The 16,944-nt window shown below is 36.7% G+C and overlaps 1 protein-coding gene across 7 annotated transcripts in view; it reads left to right on the forward strand.

The window, feature by feature from the left end:
• Positions 1-208: 208 nt before the first annotated feature.
• Positions 209-16,944, forward strand: part of TASOR (transcription activation suppressor) — a 51,429-nt gene continuing 34,693 nt past the window's right edge. For all 7 annotated transcript variants that reach the window (XM_030867454.2, XM_030867456.2, XM_030867455.2 and 4 more), the window contains exons 1-8: positions 209-793; positions 8,556-8,701; positions 10,920-11,012; positions 11,744-11,816; positions 12,235-12,326; positions 12,813-12,974; positions 14,627-14,751; positions 16,884-16,915. In XM_030867454.2, the coding sequence (XP_030723314.1) occupies positions 466-793; positions 8,556-8,701; positions 10,920-11,012; positions 11,744-11,816; positions 12,235-12,326; positions 12,813-12,974; positions 14,627-14,751; positions 16,884-16,915 (1,051 nt within the window). In that variant the 5' untranslated portion in view covers positions 209-465. The remainder of the gene's footprint in view (positions 794-8,555; positions 8,702-10,919; positions 11,013-11,743; positions 11,817-12,234; positions 12,327-12,812; positions 12,975-14,626; positions 14,752-16,883; positions 16,916-16,944) is intronic.

A 16,944-nucleotide genomic window follows, 5' to 3' on the forward strand; every position in this document is an offset into this window, starting at 1 on the left:
ACTCGCAGCTCGTCCTGAGGCCCATCCACCCCGCAGCCGGCCGCGTCGTCGAGGTACTCTCCAGCCGTTGCGGTCGCCCCTTTTGGCGGGCTCCGGCGCCCGGAGGCTCCACCCCCCGGCGCTGTCTGTCCGCACCCGCGGAGGCGGGCGCCGCGGCCCCATTGGTGGAGCGCTCCGAGATGGCCCCGCCCCATCCCGGCCCCGACGCCAGCACGTTGAGTGGTGGGGGCCGGCAGAAGAACTGCCCGAGCGAGGAGCGGCTCTTGGGGTCGGGCCGCACGGTTGTAGCGCCCGCTTTGGGGCCCCCGAGAGGCTGCTGGGCCGGGATAGCGGCCAGCGGCCACGGGGGGGAAGGGGGTGGGTGGGCTGAGAGCAGCTTGGCGGCGAAGCTGGCCCGCCACCCCTTCCCCCCACCTCCGTCGACCTTGTAGGCAGAAGCTTCCCGGCGCTCCTCACGCCGGCGCGATGGCTACTGCTGCGGAGGCGGAGGCCTCTCCGCCGACGGACGCGAACTGGGAAAGTGGCGGCGGCGGCGGAGACGACGAGCTGAAGCAGGCGCTTCCGGAGCTTGAGTCCTCCCCACAAAATGGCGGCGGCCTCAGCGTCGCGGAGCCCGGCGGCGGCGCCGGGCCTGAGGAGACCGCGGCTGCCGAGGCTGCCCCGAGCCTCTGCCACGAGCAGCCTCAGGACTCCTGTGAGGCGGGCGCGGCCGCTCTGCCCAAAGGCCCCGAAGAGCCCGAAAGACCCGTTAGGAGGAGTTTTCAGATCCCCAGGAAGAGCAGAGAAAAGAAAGGTGGTGCTTCCCCTTTTTCCCAACCCCTCTTTCTCTCTCCCCTCCATCTTTTCATTAGAACCTCTCTGTCTCCTTCCCACACCCATCCGAGACACGTAAACACGCATGCAGCGCCAGCCGCCTCTCCCCGCACTGCCACGGCCGCCCAGCTGCTGCGCTTGGTGCGAGAGGAAAGCGGTGGAACCACGCTCCCTGCTCCCCCTCTCCCCGTGGAAGTTGGAAGTAGCTCAGGTTTGAAGCTTGTCCGTAAGGCTGCAGCTCCCAGAGAGGAAAGATGGTGCTCGGCGCCCCTCCCTCCCAGCCCCTGAAGGCAGAGAAGCTGATGTGTCCTCCTAAGGATGCTTCTGAGAAGTCTCACTGTGGAAATAACCCGTGGCCGTGGATTCTGGGGCTTTCTCCAAGGCCATTGCGTTGAGAGGACCACAAGTGCTTCTCCCTGTGGAAATTCTTCAGCTCTATGCGTCTACTTGAAATTTGCTCGATGTCAGCGTCTTCCCTTGTTTAGACATCTCCGTTAGATGTGATTCATGCACACTGCTGTTTGCCATCACACTTCATTTCCATGTAGATTTTTTTTTCTTGTTTTTGAAGCGCTAGATAGGGCTGTCTCTAAATCCAACGTTAGTATGTTTTTTTCTTGTATTTGAGAAGCTTGGGAAGGTAGGTTCTTGGTGCAGTAATTTCCCTGTGGAAAAAAATAGAGGTCAGCTTATGCCCAAGAGTCACCAACTTGATCTTGCAGATGAGAGAACTTCAGAAAAATATTTAAAAGTCCAGTCTGGTTTTTGGAACCAGTATGGGAACAGTTAAATGAAGTACGTTACCTTTTTAAAACTTAATGCCGTATTGTGACACCTTTCTAATGCAGGAAGTTATCGTTTTCAATTCTTAGAAAACAATTTTTGACTCTCCAGCGATTTGGGATACTCTGTCTGGATTTAGTCAATTTAAAGCCTCTTTTTGTTTTAGTGCGTGGTTCCGTTTTTTCAGATTTACTTTGGAAAGTAATAGGAATTTTCTTATTTGCGGAAAACGTTTTTTATTTGTAACTTGAATCTTGGTAAAGAGACTCTTGAATGAAGCATGTGCTTCCTCTTGCCATGTGCATAACCAGCTACATTTGCACACCTGAAATTGTTAGCCTTCTGTCAGTAAGATACAAATAAAGTCAAATTGTTAATTTCTATTTGGATGATAAAGCCAGGGAAATCCTTGGTGTGAGAAACCATGTTGAGAAAGATGAAGTTATCTTTTGTCCACTAGCATGCAGAATGTTTCTAGAAGTATCTTTTAAGTGAGTTAATGTAATACATTTTAGGGTTCAAGAGAATTCTTTTATAGGTCAAGGTTATCAATCCTTTTGGTTTAGTTAAGATGTAGAGTCTATATGAGGAAAATTAGATTTCATCCTGAGTTATCAATTGGTAGAGAATAGGTTGGAAGTAGATTCAGATGGGCTCTGGTTATAGGATCGAAGTAGGAAGTTGAATTTTTTTCTTTTTAAAAAATTTTTTAGCTTGATACAATTTTGAAGTCCGTTTTTGTAGGGTTTTAAGCAAAACAAAGCATGATGTACCTCCTTTTAATTTTTGATAGAACCAGGAAATTGGCATAAAACCCATTTGGGTTGAAATGTGGGAGGGCACTAGGAAATGTTGAAAGGCACTGTTTGCATGTGTTTTTTTTTTTTAATTAGATAAATCCAGAGGTTGCTGTAAAATAGACCTCATTTGAACACATTAAAAGTAGATAATAATTGAGGAATTAGGAAATATAAAACCTAGTTGTCTTTGTTTTCTCCCCTGAGTCTGATGCTTCTTTGGGGGAAATTTGTTACCTTTCTCCTCTTAGGGAGGTTTTGGTAAGGAAAATATAACACAGTGGACTTTTTTCATGTTTCGTGAAAGTGAGTAATTTTTAACTTGTCTAAATATTTGCACACTTAGCAGCAGCTGTTCAAATAGTGCAATAGCGATCTAAATAGCACTTTTAAAACTTAAATAAGCAGCTTTTTACCATCATGGACTTCATCCTGTCCAACCTGAAAGGAGTTAATACTTGGTGATAGAATTTAATAGAAAAATATAACTTTTCATTAAAAAAATGCTTTATCAGAAACAGTTCGGCAGGTACTGCTAGTTTCACACTTGATCCCAAGATAATGTCCTCTTGGAAGACTTGAAAGGTATCACTTTATGTATAGGATTTGGCTAGGTATTAGTGGTGTGGTCATCTGAGTCTTTTATCATGAATATTAGATCATTTTCAGTAGATACCTCTGCTTGAACTTTTCAGTATCAAAGGTTCTGTTGCATTCGTATTTTAATATGGCAGACCTTTGCTTGTGACTGCTTTACCAGTGAAATTTAAGATTAGGACTCATGTTTTTGGTAGCTTAAAGGTAAATCTTTGTGAGTATAACTTGACTCAGTTCTTTTATTGGTCTTCACAGTAGCATAACATCCAAAATACTGCCATTCTAATTAAGTAATGATATTGACAAACATTTTATAGTGCTTAATAAGTTACAGGCATTGTTCTCAGAAGTTTATATGTACTAACTAAATCTCAGTAATCCTATGTGGTAGGTACTATTCCCATTTTACAGATGAGGAGACTGAACTACTGAGGTAAATAACTTGCCCAAGGTTGCACAGCTAATAAATGGTGGAGTTGGAATTTGAACCTAGGTGTAGAGTACTTCTTATTTCTTTTTTATTGTAGAAAAGTTTTAGTTCACTTAAAAAAAATTTTTTTTAACAACTATTAAATTTAGTGATGTTTAGTATGTCTTCATCCCTGGGGAATTTTGAGATTCCAAAATTATGTTCATTAGAAAATTAACACATTTAATAAGTACTCACAGATTAAGTCATCTGTTGACTAGAAGAGTAAGATTTTACTCTTTGTGATCTGTGTGCTATTCTGTTTACTTATTGGCTGGGCTACTTTCTGTACTGTAAGGAGTCACTGTTATATTTAACCGAATTGTGGAATTGCACTTCGTCAGTAGATGTTTCACTATTGCCTTCTTCTACTCTAAAATCTGATAGTGTAAGTCATCAAAAGTAAATTAAAATCAGTAATTGTATTTGATATAATTTTTCCCTCCAAAGGTCTTGGGAAATGAAGTAGTAATGATGCACTTTCTGGAAAATGTTTATTGGTTAATGCTTTATGTAGGGCACAAGATTAATTGCTCTCGTGCATCTGCGTCTCATGCAGGTGCATCACAAACTAAATGCTCTTACGCACCTGCATCCATACTGGTCTAGTTCAGGAAAATTAAAGGCCAATTCTCCTCCCAAATCGCCATCTTTTCCCACAAAATTTGGAGTTGTCTTTTTGAAGACTTTGGGGTTGAGTCTCTTTCTTAAGGAAATTTACATGATGTTTTAGTAGTTGTATATGAATGGCTTGGTTCTAAGCACCACAGTTTTCCCTACATAGAAGTAAATCTGAGCAGGAATGTACAGGCAGAATCCAGTCATCCACATAAAACGTTTGATAGGCGCATATAAATTCTAAGTAATGGAGGTAAAACTTTCTTTGACGTATTCCCAGTCCAAAAAAAGTCAAGTTTCATATTATCTCTCTAGATCTCTGCTAGAATGTTTATTACTGATTCTGCACTATGTTCAATCATGAGTAGAGATGAATCACCCATTCCTACAGTATTATGTCTGTAGTAATTTTATTAGACTGAAGAAAAATGATTTTTAAAATGTCTAAATTATCATGAGGAACAAATGGATATTCATTGTATTTTAGTCATTAATATCCATAGACATCAGAGAGATGGATTCAGAGAGTATTGCAGACCAATGAGATCCGCAGCCTACTCTTTGCCATTTCCTTTTCTTCCATGAATTACTTTAAATTGGAATGTATATTTTGGAATTTCCCTTGGTATATTTTTATAACGCTGGTCCATCTTTTTTTAATTTTAGCGTGTTTTTACACTTATGATTTTTTTTTTTACATAAACAATACAAACACAAAGAGTGGCATTGACACTAAATGAGTTGGTAAAAGTAGTTGGGGAAAAATGTTCCTTTGACTAAGAAACAAAGCTACTATTTGGTGACCTTAATTTTATGTCTATTCCAGCTGCTTAAGTTTAACATTTAATTCTTAGTATGTTTTGTATGCTACCAGTAATATAAAATACTCAATTCTAGTTGTGGTTCTGTGATATAGACAGTCTCCTCATTTGAATTATAAATCTCCAAGTGCCTTTGTAAGTCTTTTCTTGAATCCCATAAAAACACATCTATAAAAGGGACTCCCCTGATGGTCTAATGGTTAAGACTTCGTGCTTCCACTGCAGGGGCACAGGTTTGATCCCTGGTTGGGGAACTAAGATCCTGCATGCCATGTAGTGTGGACAAAAGAGAAAAAAAAATGATGAAAACACATCTATCATCAGTTTTGTCAATAGAAGAGCCTTGTGAATTATCAGAAATCAACTCAGTAACTATCTTTCTGACATGAATTTGATGGAAGCACTGTAAATAAGCAAAATTATATGTTTCTTAATGTCTGGAAGAATTATTACGACTGCTGTTAACCTTTATAAACCAAAAAAGGGTGTTAGCTATGGCTTTTGGCCCTGTTAAATGCAATAAATGAGAAAGAAATACTAAGAAATGAGATTCAAAAGAAGACATAAGAGGGTAGAAAGAGCATTCTAGACATCAAATTCTTTTTCTTTTATTGCTAATTTCCATATAGCTAATATAATTTCTTGGTCTAAAATGAGGAAACAATTCTGTTTTTCCAGCTCTTGGAATGATTTGTTTCATCACTTATATTCAGCACTTACATATACATGTTTTACTTATAGTTCAGGAAACAAGATTTGCAGCTAGGGAGCCTTATTTTGAATTCACACCTGCCCTATTCACGTATCAGCCTTGGGCCAAGTTAACTGTTAGCTCAGTTTCATTTGTGAAATGGGCATAATGAACTTCATAGGGTGGTTTCGATGATTAAATGAGATAATGCATATAAAGCTCTTAGTACAGTATCTGAAAAGGAATAATGAGCCACTAATTGTTAGACTCAAAAATTGTCAGAATCCGGAGAACAGTATATTGGATTCTGACTTCCTATGTGAAATGGATGATAAATATATAAAATGTTCTGATCCCCTACGGGTAGTTACAGGTTTATTTATTATTATTGCCTCAGTGATGACCCATAATACTGTGATGTATATATGTTTTCTTTAAAAGAAGTGACAGAATGTGTTGATCAGGTATGTCCTTTAGAGGATTATTAAGGACAAAATAGACCACCAGGGAATGTACATTCAGAACATAAACTGGTTATATTTCTAAACTACTATTACCAGCACATTGACTTGAAATCTTTAACAATAGCTACAGCATAATTTTATTCTTACAGAAATTGATAATTGGGAAGAAAAACTAGAAATTATAACTTTGGCCTAACTAGTAAAGCCAACTGAGATATTTGAAATATAAAATACCTACTAGGACACAGGTATTGTTAGACCTAAAATCTTGCACCTTTTTCTGTATTTTTATTCACAAGAATTTTTTTCACACTGGCAGTCTAGTTGAGTATTACTTGAGGTGACTAGGACATTGCTTTGGAATGAAACAAATGTTAAGTACTTTTTTGAGAATAATTTGAAAGTTAATGTGTATATAAATTTATATGATTTAACTTGAATCTTTCACTTTTGGTTAGATTGACAGTGGAAATAGTGTTGGAATAGCTTAGCTAAGGAAAATGATTTCATTTTGTAGATTGTAAAATTTCATAGAAATTTAAAGCTACTTCTTTTGATACTTCTTTTTGTCACATCTTTAGATACCTGAAGTCACTTGTTAGTTTAGAAACGTAAAAATCAATCATGCATAAAACCCAACTTTAAGAATCATGCTTGGCTCATTTTGGATGGGAAAGCCTATGAAAACTTCCACGTGCTGTTTTCCCTCACAAGTTTTTCCAGTTTAGTTGGGGACAGACACAAAGATAAAACGTTTTCTCCTACTGTATTCTATAAAACAGATTTGAATTGAGAGAATGGATGTCTCCGTTTTTTGAGCTTTCGTTTTGTTTTATACATCACTGAATGGTTGAATTTGTGAGACCTAATTTAAAATGACAACAATCATATTTTGGTAGTTTAGAATATATTTGTATTCAATATAAAAAAGTCTTGACAAAGTTTATTCTCATCTTCACTCACTCAGTCATTCAGCTTGGGGCCAGTGCCCCAAGAAAAGGTAGAGTAATGAACACGGCAGATATAGTTCCTCCTCTCATGGAGCTTACAATCAGTAGATTATTGAGTATATCCATCTGCTATAAATTTTATTATAGCACACTCTGTGTTTAGTAGTTCTTTAGTTCTTTTTGAGTGTTTTTTTTCCCTGCTTACTCCTACTGTCTTTATTGCATTATTATAAGTATGTTGATTTTATCCCGCTGCCACCTTTTTTAGTGTGCAATTCCAAAGTAGTGGGAATCATTTGTTCTATACACATTCTCTCATTGAAAGCTACATTTTTACAGGCACTTTTGTAATATATACATGGTTTGGTGGATGAATGGATATGTCATTTGACGTTATAGGGAATACAGTAAAGACAGCTGCTCTTTAGTACCTTTGAGAGTATGTACAAGTAGAACACCGCTTTCAGTAGTGGCCTAAAAGTATTTTGAATGACATTTATTGACTCTATATATAGTATCTTGAAAGAAATTAAGGTAATAGCATATAACATAAGTTCTATGAATACTTCTATCTACAGTGAAAAATAAGTGGTTCCTTTTGGTTTGGGGAAAGTATATATATAGACTTGATGTTTTAAATTTATAACTTATTTCATGCATAAAGTGGAAATTTGAGGTTATTAGGCTACTGTTTGAAGAACAAATTGTATATTTCACTTAAGTATTTTAAAAATTAAAGGGAGTATGCAGTAGTTGGTGGAGTGGGGAATAAAAACTTTTACTGTTTTTCTTTGCACCAGATGCTGTGCTTAGAGCCTTTTCCATGTGTTGTCTTATGTGCCATATGGCATATAGTGGTTATTAGGATAGCTGGAGTTCTCCTTTTTACTGAAGAAAGTACCGAGCTTGTTTTGTTAAGTCATTGATTTACCCAAGGTCTCCCACAAAGCCAGTAAATGCTAGACCTGATATTTGTGTCCTGTTTTGTCTCCAAAGTTCCACATCTTTCCATTTCACCAAGTTTTCATAGTAAATATCCTCCTACTTTATATTGGTAATACAAGAAGCTAATGGATGCAGCATATTTTATTCTAACTTTAGTATTAAAAACCAGATAGAATCATTTTATTGTATAGACAGCTAAGTGTCTTAAATGTTTTTATCCTTTTACTTATGGCATAAGCATTTCATTTGCTGAAATAAATGGTCCTAGACATACTACCTAAATGTAACATAAAATAGGAGTTGAGGCAAGTTGAGTTTATGCACAGGTTCTTATGAGCGTCTTTAAGCAGTTTAGGTTGCCTAGTGTAGCATCCCCTAAGTTTTGCAAAATTGTAACTTCCTTTTCTGCATGTGTAGTGCCAGATGCTCGCTGCTGAAGAGTTTTTTCTTTAATGAATTAATAAGTATCTCTTTTGCATATCACAAAATAAGATAGCCTTGATGCTTTTTTTTAACTTTATTTAAAAGTTATATTAACAAAGCCACAAAAATATAAAAAACTACATTTAAGATGGAATCTTAAAATTAATACTGTTTTTTATTTTAGCACTTTTTCAGCCATTAACTCCAGGCTCTCGGGAATTTGAAGATGTTTTAAATATTCTCCACTCATCTTACCTTGAACCAACTTCAGTAACAAATTTTAACTACAGACGTGCTTGCTTGATACATAATGAGCTTTTGGAAAAGGAGGTATGTTTTTTTTTTTAAATTTATTTATTTTTATTTATTTTTGGCTGTGTTGGGTCTTCATTGCTGCGTGCGGGCTTTCTCTAGTTTCGGCGAGCGGGGGCTACTCTTCATTGCTGTATGCGGGCTTCTCATTGCAGTAGCTTCTCGTTGCAGAGCATGGGCTCTAGGTGTGCGGGCTTCAGTAGTTACAGCATGCGGGCTCAGTAGTTATGCCTCGCGGGCTTCAGTAGTTGTGGCATGCGGGCTCAGTAGTTGTAGCTCACGGGCTCTAGAGCACGGGCTCGCTAGTTGTGACGCACGAACTTAGTTGCTCTGCGGCATGTGGGATCTTCCCGGACCAGGGCTCGAACCTGTGTCCCCTGCATTGGCAGGCGGATTCTTAACCACTGCGCCACCAGGGAAGTCCAGGAGGTATGTTTTAAATTGTGCTTTTTGTAAGATTTCAGAACCAGTTAATAGCCTGGAATTTGTTTTACTTTCTTCCTTTTCTTTAAAAATGCTAAAGTTCTTAGGAAAACCAAATTATGGAGGGAAAAAACAAGTTTTAAATGGCATGTTGTTTTCCCTAAACACTGTTGATATTGCATTACATTTATCTGTTCTGTTAAATTAACGTGTGATTGTGTAAGATAACTTCTTTTACTAACAATGAATCTTAAGCATAGGGATAGCTTATTGTATAATGGCTTAATTGTAAATTCATTACAAGGCTTTTTGCTCTTTCAAGCGTGTTAGTTAAATGGAATCTCTAAGAGCATATTATGTCTCAATTGGAAGATTAATGAAATACAATACTTTTTTTTTTTTTTAGGATATGCTTAATTTTTTCCCCAGTTATTGCCTGGTAATTGAGTTATCTTAATATCATTAGTAGAAATTCTTAGTGAAAAAGTGAGAACAAAGGGGAATAGTTGAGCCTGTTAGGTAGTGAATTTAAGTTTCATATACAAATTAGAATCTTTTTTTGAGTTTTGATTTAGGAAAAGCCATAATAATCCTGAGGTAATACAAATGAGATGTTTAGAAATATTTGATGTGTATATTGCTTTCTGATGTACATGAAATACTATTAATTTTGTACTTTTATAGGTTGGTTAATCTAGTGCTATGAGAATTTAACTTTGAAAGGATCCCTAAAGTGGATGAATGTTAATGGCTCCCAGAGGAAATTAAAACCTTGGTAGTTTGATGTGGTTTCATGATATGATAGGGATTATTTGTTAATTTTATATGAAAATTTAAAGATTCATTAATTATATTATTGAAGATCGGTAATAGCCTGAACATGGCATGTAAATCTGTTAGGTATGGGCTCCATATCTATTTGCTTGTATCTAAAAGTGAAAGCCAGCAGTTTAGGGTGACTTACAGTTCAGATGTACTTAGATCAAGTCACTCTTTTATCCTGGAAATGGGTATGGAGCATGGCTTATGTACTTGGCACTGAGAATATAATTATAAAGAAATGAAACATTTTTCCTTGTCCTAATTGAGTTTATAGTCTAGAAGTTGGTCATTAAACAGAGATTTATTAAACCACCTATATGCAGTGCACCATGTCAGGTAAAATGAGAGATCCAAAGATAATCAAAAAATGAACTTAAAAATCTATGGGAGGGCTTCCCTGGTGGCGCAGTGGTGGAGAGTCCGCCTGCCGATGCAGGGGACACGGGTTCGTGCCCCGGTCCGGGAAGGTCCCACATGCCGTGGAGCGGCTGCGCCCGTGGGCCATGGCCGCTGAGCCTGCGCGTCCGGAGCCTGTGCTCCGCAACGGGAGAGGCCACGGCAGTGAGAGGCCCGCATACTGGGAAAAAAAAAAAAAAAAAAAAAATCTATGGGAGAGTTGGAGTGTGGTAAGATTTTAATAGAAATTTAGTTAAAATTGTTTAGCACTAGATGCTTATTTGACTATATTGTAAGGATAAAGATACAATTATAATGGGAAAAAATGAAGTGTAGAAATTACAGGGAGAGAAAAGATAATTTCCACTTTCGTAGATATGGATTTTTTTTTGCCATGCCTCGCGGCTTGTGGGATCTTAGTTCCCTGAGCAGGGATCAAATTCCGGGCCCCCAGCAGTGGAAGCGCAGAGTCCTAACCACTGGACCACCAGGGAATTGCTGATTTGGAATTTCTTAGAAATAAGCTTCCTGAAACTCTTAGCTTAAAAAACATAATCACATACTAAGGAGTCGTTATAGATTTAATTTCATTTAGTTTACAGAAAAGCGAAGAGAACTGAAGTTTGATGGTCGTTTAGATAAAGAACTTTCAGAATCCTATGCATTTCTGATGGTTGATCGGTATCAGGTAAGTGAACCCATTTTATAAAAAACAATTTGAAAGTGCTTCCATTGTAAGTTACCTAAATTTGCAATTAATCAATACTTGATTTTTTTTTAACATCTTTATTGGAGTATAATTGCTTTACAATGGTGTGTTAGTTTCTGCTTTATAACAAAGTGAATGAGTTATACTATACACTTGATTTTTATAAACTAACAATTTTTTGTAGAAATGGAAAAAATGGCTTAGTGCAAGGTATTTCATTGTTTGTAATTTGCTTTTCAAATATGTTCATTTTTTCTTTGATCAAACCTAATTTTCCCCCCTGGAATGTGCTTGATAGTAAATAATTTTTCCTTTATTAAAGTAGATTATCTTCTATATTACTGATTATATATGCTGGGAACTATTTTTACTCCTTTGATCAAAGATGTTTAGGTGGAGTTAATTTCTCTTTAAATAGTTTGCCAGGACTAATTCTTTCTAAAAGGAGATGTTTATATATATGAATGGCATGAATTCTAAGTATATGTCAGACCTGGCATAAACAAAAATAGATTACAGCTATGGTTACATTGGAAGTGTATGCCAGTTTCACATTGATATTTAGTCATAAACTAGCATGTATATGTATAATTTCTGTAACATAAAAAAATATAATTTAGAAGCTTGGATTTTACTTAAAACAAGTTTACAAACTGTCTTTTCACATTTTTAATGTATTGACTGTAAGATGAAATGTTTTGTTTATTTAGGTTCAGAGCATATGTGAAAAAGGATTACAGGTGGGCCAGTCCAAAATAACAATTCTTGGCAGTCCTTCCATGGGTAATCTTTTTTCTTTTTTCATTTACCTACTACTAAGTTGCCCTTTAAAAATATATTATCTAATTTCGCTGTTGTCCTTATAATTAAATTCATGTATGCTTTGTCATGTTCCCAGAAAAAGAGACTAGTTTCAGGTTCTACAATGAAAACCAGTTTTATCCTTTGTTTCTGATTTTGCATACTTCCAATTAAACAAGGGTTATCTTTTTTTTTAATGTCTTAGTCTAGTTCTAGTGATTTTGAAAATTTTGATTTTTCATGTTTTTTCTAGTTTTATTTTTTGCTTTGGTTAAATATCAGCTATCATTACATTTTTTTAAAGGTGTCATACCTTTTATCTCTTATTATGTTAAATATTTGGACTTTTTATATTTGTGTCCATATTAAAACAAAACTTTAATTTTTCCCTCTTTGCTAGGTGTCTATCTTTCTAGGTATGCTGATTTATTACAAGCTAATCCTTTGGAAGCTGGGGCAGTGGGTGATGTTGTTATTTTTAAAATAATGAAGGTAATTTCAACTTTTACATTTCATATATCAAAGACAGCATTTGACTTGGATTTTAGTCGACCCTGTCTTTAGGGGTTTGATTGAATTAAAAACCAGTGCTTGCTTGTGTTTGGCATATAAAGATACTTTTGAGAGTGGTTTGCCGTCTTTAATCTGAGCTTTCTGAGCTTTAGAGTTTGCTTTCCTTTCCAAAGAAAAGAATGAAGAGAGGGAAATATGTTGAGAATGTTATTTAAGCTAGTGAAGTGTTGTGAAGAAAATTTTTATTTCCTTGTATTAAATTCAAACAAGCTTTTTTTTTTTTGGTTAACTTTTTCTTACTGCTTCGATATTAGTAAAAAGTGTTGGGTATTACTTTATTACCAGGTATTAAAGGAAAAAGCTGTTGTTATAGGTAATCTATATTCAAAGAGTTATTCTATAATATTAATGTTATACAGTCAGTAATTAGGTTTTGGTGGACTTAAAAGGTTTTCTGTATTTTAGGGTAAAATAAAGAGTATATATGACCCGATGGGTGTAAAAAGTTTGGAATCTATATTAAATAAAAGTGCTTTGGACCCAACACCAAAGCATGAATGTCATGTGTCGAAGAATGCCAATAGAATTACATCACTTTTGGCTTATAGAGCTTATGAGCTTACTCAGGTAAGTACCTGGATCCATTTTAGTGTTATGACCTCATATCAGTTTGTCACTAAGTCCTTTAAAATGTCTCCCTTTCAGTTCTCCTTGCCACCACACTAGACTCTGGTTTCCACTTACCACTGCTAGACTCCAGTGACTCTCACTGCTGTTTGTTCAGTGTTTCCAAGATAGCTCAGAAACGTAACAGTGGCCCCCCCCTTAGACTTACAGTGATATTCAGACTCCTTAGCCTAGCTAGCTCTCCCTGCCTGTAGACTGTGACCTCCAGCCTGTTTTTTGTATAATTCCTGCCCTCAACGATCTCATTTCCTCTTGAAGCCTTGGTTTCTCCTGGCCTAGAAAGATCCTGTCTAATAAAATATTGCTCATTCTTTAAGGTAAAGTTAAAGCCCCTTGAATTACCTTAATTCATATCACTTTGTATTATTGATTTGGTAGATATTTTCTATTTTTATTAGTATTTTTCTAAAATGCAAACTTAGAATTCATTCTTTAAGTTTTATTCAGATGTAATTGATTTATAGTAAACTACACATATTTAAAAGTGTAGTATTTGATGAATATCAGTTGTTGTGTTTTTATATGTTGTTTGACTATAATGTTACTCTTTTTAACAAATGTATAAAAAATGTGAATGGATCTGAATGGATTGTATGTGAAAAGTGGTGGTGCTAACCTCCCTGGAAATGTTCTTTCTTTTTCTTTTCTTTGATTTTTACTTTATTTACATAAAATAAAGTTTATTCATGCTCTTTTCTTTTTGAAGAATCTCAGTGGGCAAGACCTGTTGTTGGGGGCTTTTAGCAAAAATTATATTCACCAAAGTCATCTGGGCTGACTCATTTGATTACCTTCTGGACAGTAGTATTAGTAGATATGAAATATAACTATAAAGTAGTTACTGGTTTTTCTAGCAGAACTTGTAAATTGGCTTGATGTTTCCAGAAAAATTCCAGGCATTTTTAGAGCAACAGCAACATTATTGGAAGTTTCCCAAGAGAATGGACTTTGAAGGACAGTGCTTTGTTTATAAACTAGGGCATTCTTTTTAATGAAAATCCCTAGACTGCAGGTCAGAAAACCCTAATCTAATGAATGTTGTGAATAGGTGAAGGGGAGAGGCAGATGGATAGGGTAATAGGAAGAGGTTCAGCTGCCTTTGTCATCTATGTTTGTAATCTCCGCCACCTCCCATTTGTTGCTTTGTCTGCAGTTGGAGTCAAAAAAGTGTTTTTCTTTTGAAATAATGAGCAAAATGCTAGGTTTGCTTGAGATTGTGTTCTTAGTATTTTACTGTTGTATCAAATTGGTTTTTCTGGGCTGACCTGGGAGCTTAGGCTCCATTTGTTTCATTTTCATGAGGAAATTTGTTGCACATTCCCACTGGTCAGTTCTTCAGAAGTAAACTTCTGGAATACCTATTAGCATCCTGGCATCTGGTATATATATAGAAGCAGAATATTTTATATCATACAATGAATATAAAGTACAAATTATTTTAATTAAATTGACAAGCAGTGCTTAAAGATATTTTTCATTAAAGGTACTTAAGTGGTATTGTGTTTCTCAAAAACCAGGCAGGTAATTGTAAGATTTCACTGTCTACTTCTTGCCTTCTTAAGGAAGTTAATTTTGCATTTTCTTATTTTTAGTATTATTTTTATGAGTATGGCTTTGATGAGCTAAGGCGAAGACCGAGACATGTGTGTCCATATGCAGTTGTGTCTTTTACTTATAAAGATGATATACAAACTCCGAAGTTCGTACCTTCATCAAGGTAAGACTCATGAATTTTAGACGTCATCCAGAATGGTCTTATATCACGTATCCTGCACTTCTGAGTTAGGAGGAACGCTTTGTATTTCTTCCCATTTTTTTTCCTTCTCTTGAAATTAATTAGATTTATGAATGTTCATGATGACTTTTAAGAAGTCAGTTAGAAGGACAGATACTTAACTGTGTGGAAATAAAAACTAAAATTTACTTAAACCTCACTGGTTAACCTTTTTTTCCCTGATATTGAAGGTTTGTGTAGCTGCATAAATGCAGCTGTTTTTTTTGGGTTTTTCTTTTTGGCCATGTCACGTGGCATGCAGGATCTTAGTTCCCTGATGAGGGATCAAACCCGTGCCCCCTGCAGTGGAAGCTTGGGAGTCCTAACCACTGGACCACCAGGGAATGCCCAAATGCAGTTTTGTTTGCTTGTTTGATTTTGTTTTTTTGTTTTTTGCTGTGCTGTGAAGCACGTGGGATCATAGCTCCTAGACCAGGGATCGAACCTGGGCCCTCGGCAGTGAAACCACAGAGTCCTAACTGCTGGACTGCCAGCGAATTCCCCCAAATGCAGTTTTTAAAAGTGAAATTTTGTGTATTAGCTCTCCTGGAAATGGGGAGCTTCTACAAATCCTCAGCCCCATCTCAAACCAGTTAAATCAAGTAGTTATGAAGGAGCCTAGGCTGTGGTAGTTTTTACACACTTCCAGGTGATTCTAATGGTCAGTCAGAGTTAATTATGAGTTAATTGATGATTTCTTACAAGCTCTACGATAAGGTGACCAGGTACAAATCAGTTTCTTTTTTCCCCCCCATGGGGGTGATTCCAGAAAATGTTTTGGCAAAATTGAATGAGTAAATTTACAGAGATGTAGGTGAAACAGTTAAATATCTACTTATTTTTACTTTGAGTTCCCAGATTTGACGTCATGCGTGATATCTATTAATTTAGAAATACTGCAGTTTTAAAAAGCCACATTTCATGAAACAAACATTTTTGAGGTCAGCCTTTTTTTTTTCTTTTTTTTTTTTTGTGTCCCCTTGCATTTTTTGGTGTGTCCCCTGCATTGGCAGGTGGACTCTCAACCACTGCGCCACCAGGGAAGCCCTTTAAGGTCAACCTTTTAATCAGTTTTCAGATCAGATTGTCTTCATTTAAGTTGTTTGAGATGCAGCACTTTTTTTTGGTCAGTGAATAGCCCTGGAAACCATCCACAGCCACAAGTACTGATTTGCATAATATCCTGACAGTTGTGTTTTTCTTTCATTCTTTTTTTTTTCGGTGGCTCTATATTTGTGATCTCCATGATACATTTACTATAGTGCCTTTCAACAGTGATTTTTAAAAGACACCCAGCACTTAATTACAAGGTTATACCCCTAGGAATAATGATTGTTAATTTTCTTTGCCTCTTTGATTTGATCTGTTGACCCTCCATATCATTTAAAATGAACATCCTTGTTGTACCTTGAATGCTGCCATGAATGCTCCTGCCTCTGCATTTGCTATTCCTCCTCATTCCTCAGTTAGCTGCATAGTTTACACTGTCAGTGAGACCTTCCATGATTTTTTTTTGAAACCTATGTACCCTTAGTTTCTTTCTTCCTTTTTTTCCATAGCACTTAAAACGATCATCATCTGGTAAACTATATACTTACTTTTTGATTGTTGTCTGTCTTCCTTATGAGACTGTAAACTTTATGAAGGCAGGGATTTTGTTCATCCCTGTAATTCTGTTACCCAGAACTGTGCCTAGTAAATAATAGAACCTTAGTAAATATTTAAGTATGATTGAGGCTATTTCCTCACATCTCATCACCAAAATAAAGTAGTTGACCGAGACTTTAAAGGACTATATTCTCTCCTGATGGATATTTTTGGGAAAAACAGCTCCCTTAAATTTGGGAAAATACGGTAATTTGAGCCAAGTAAGTGATTCTGATTTCCCTGAGTAGACTTGGATTTATTAAATGTTGTAACAAGTAATTTGTTCTTCATACTGGGAGGGAAGGATTTAATTCTCTTGTACAGTATCCCATTAAAAAATAGCATTTCTATCAATGCCCTGAATGTTAACTTTCATGTTGTTAGAAATCAGTAATATTTCTTTTTTCTTTTTAAAAATTTATTTGTAGATCTAACAGCTTTAATGCAGATAGAAACTCAGGTAAGATTCTTACATTTCTTTCTTTTAGT

The sequence above is a fragment of the Globicephala melas genome, chromosome 11, assembly GCF_963455315.2.
Source record: "Globicephala melas chromosome 11, mGloMel1.2, whole genome shotgun sequence".
NCBI lineage: Eukaryota > Metazoa > Chordata > Mammalia > Artiodactyla > Delphinidae > Globicephala > Globicephala melas.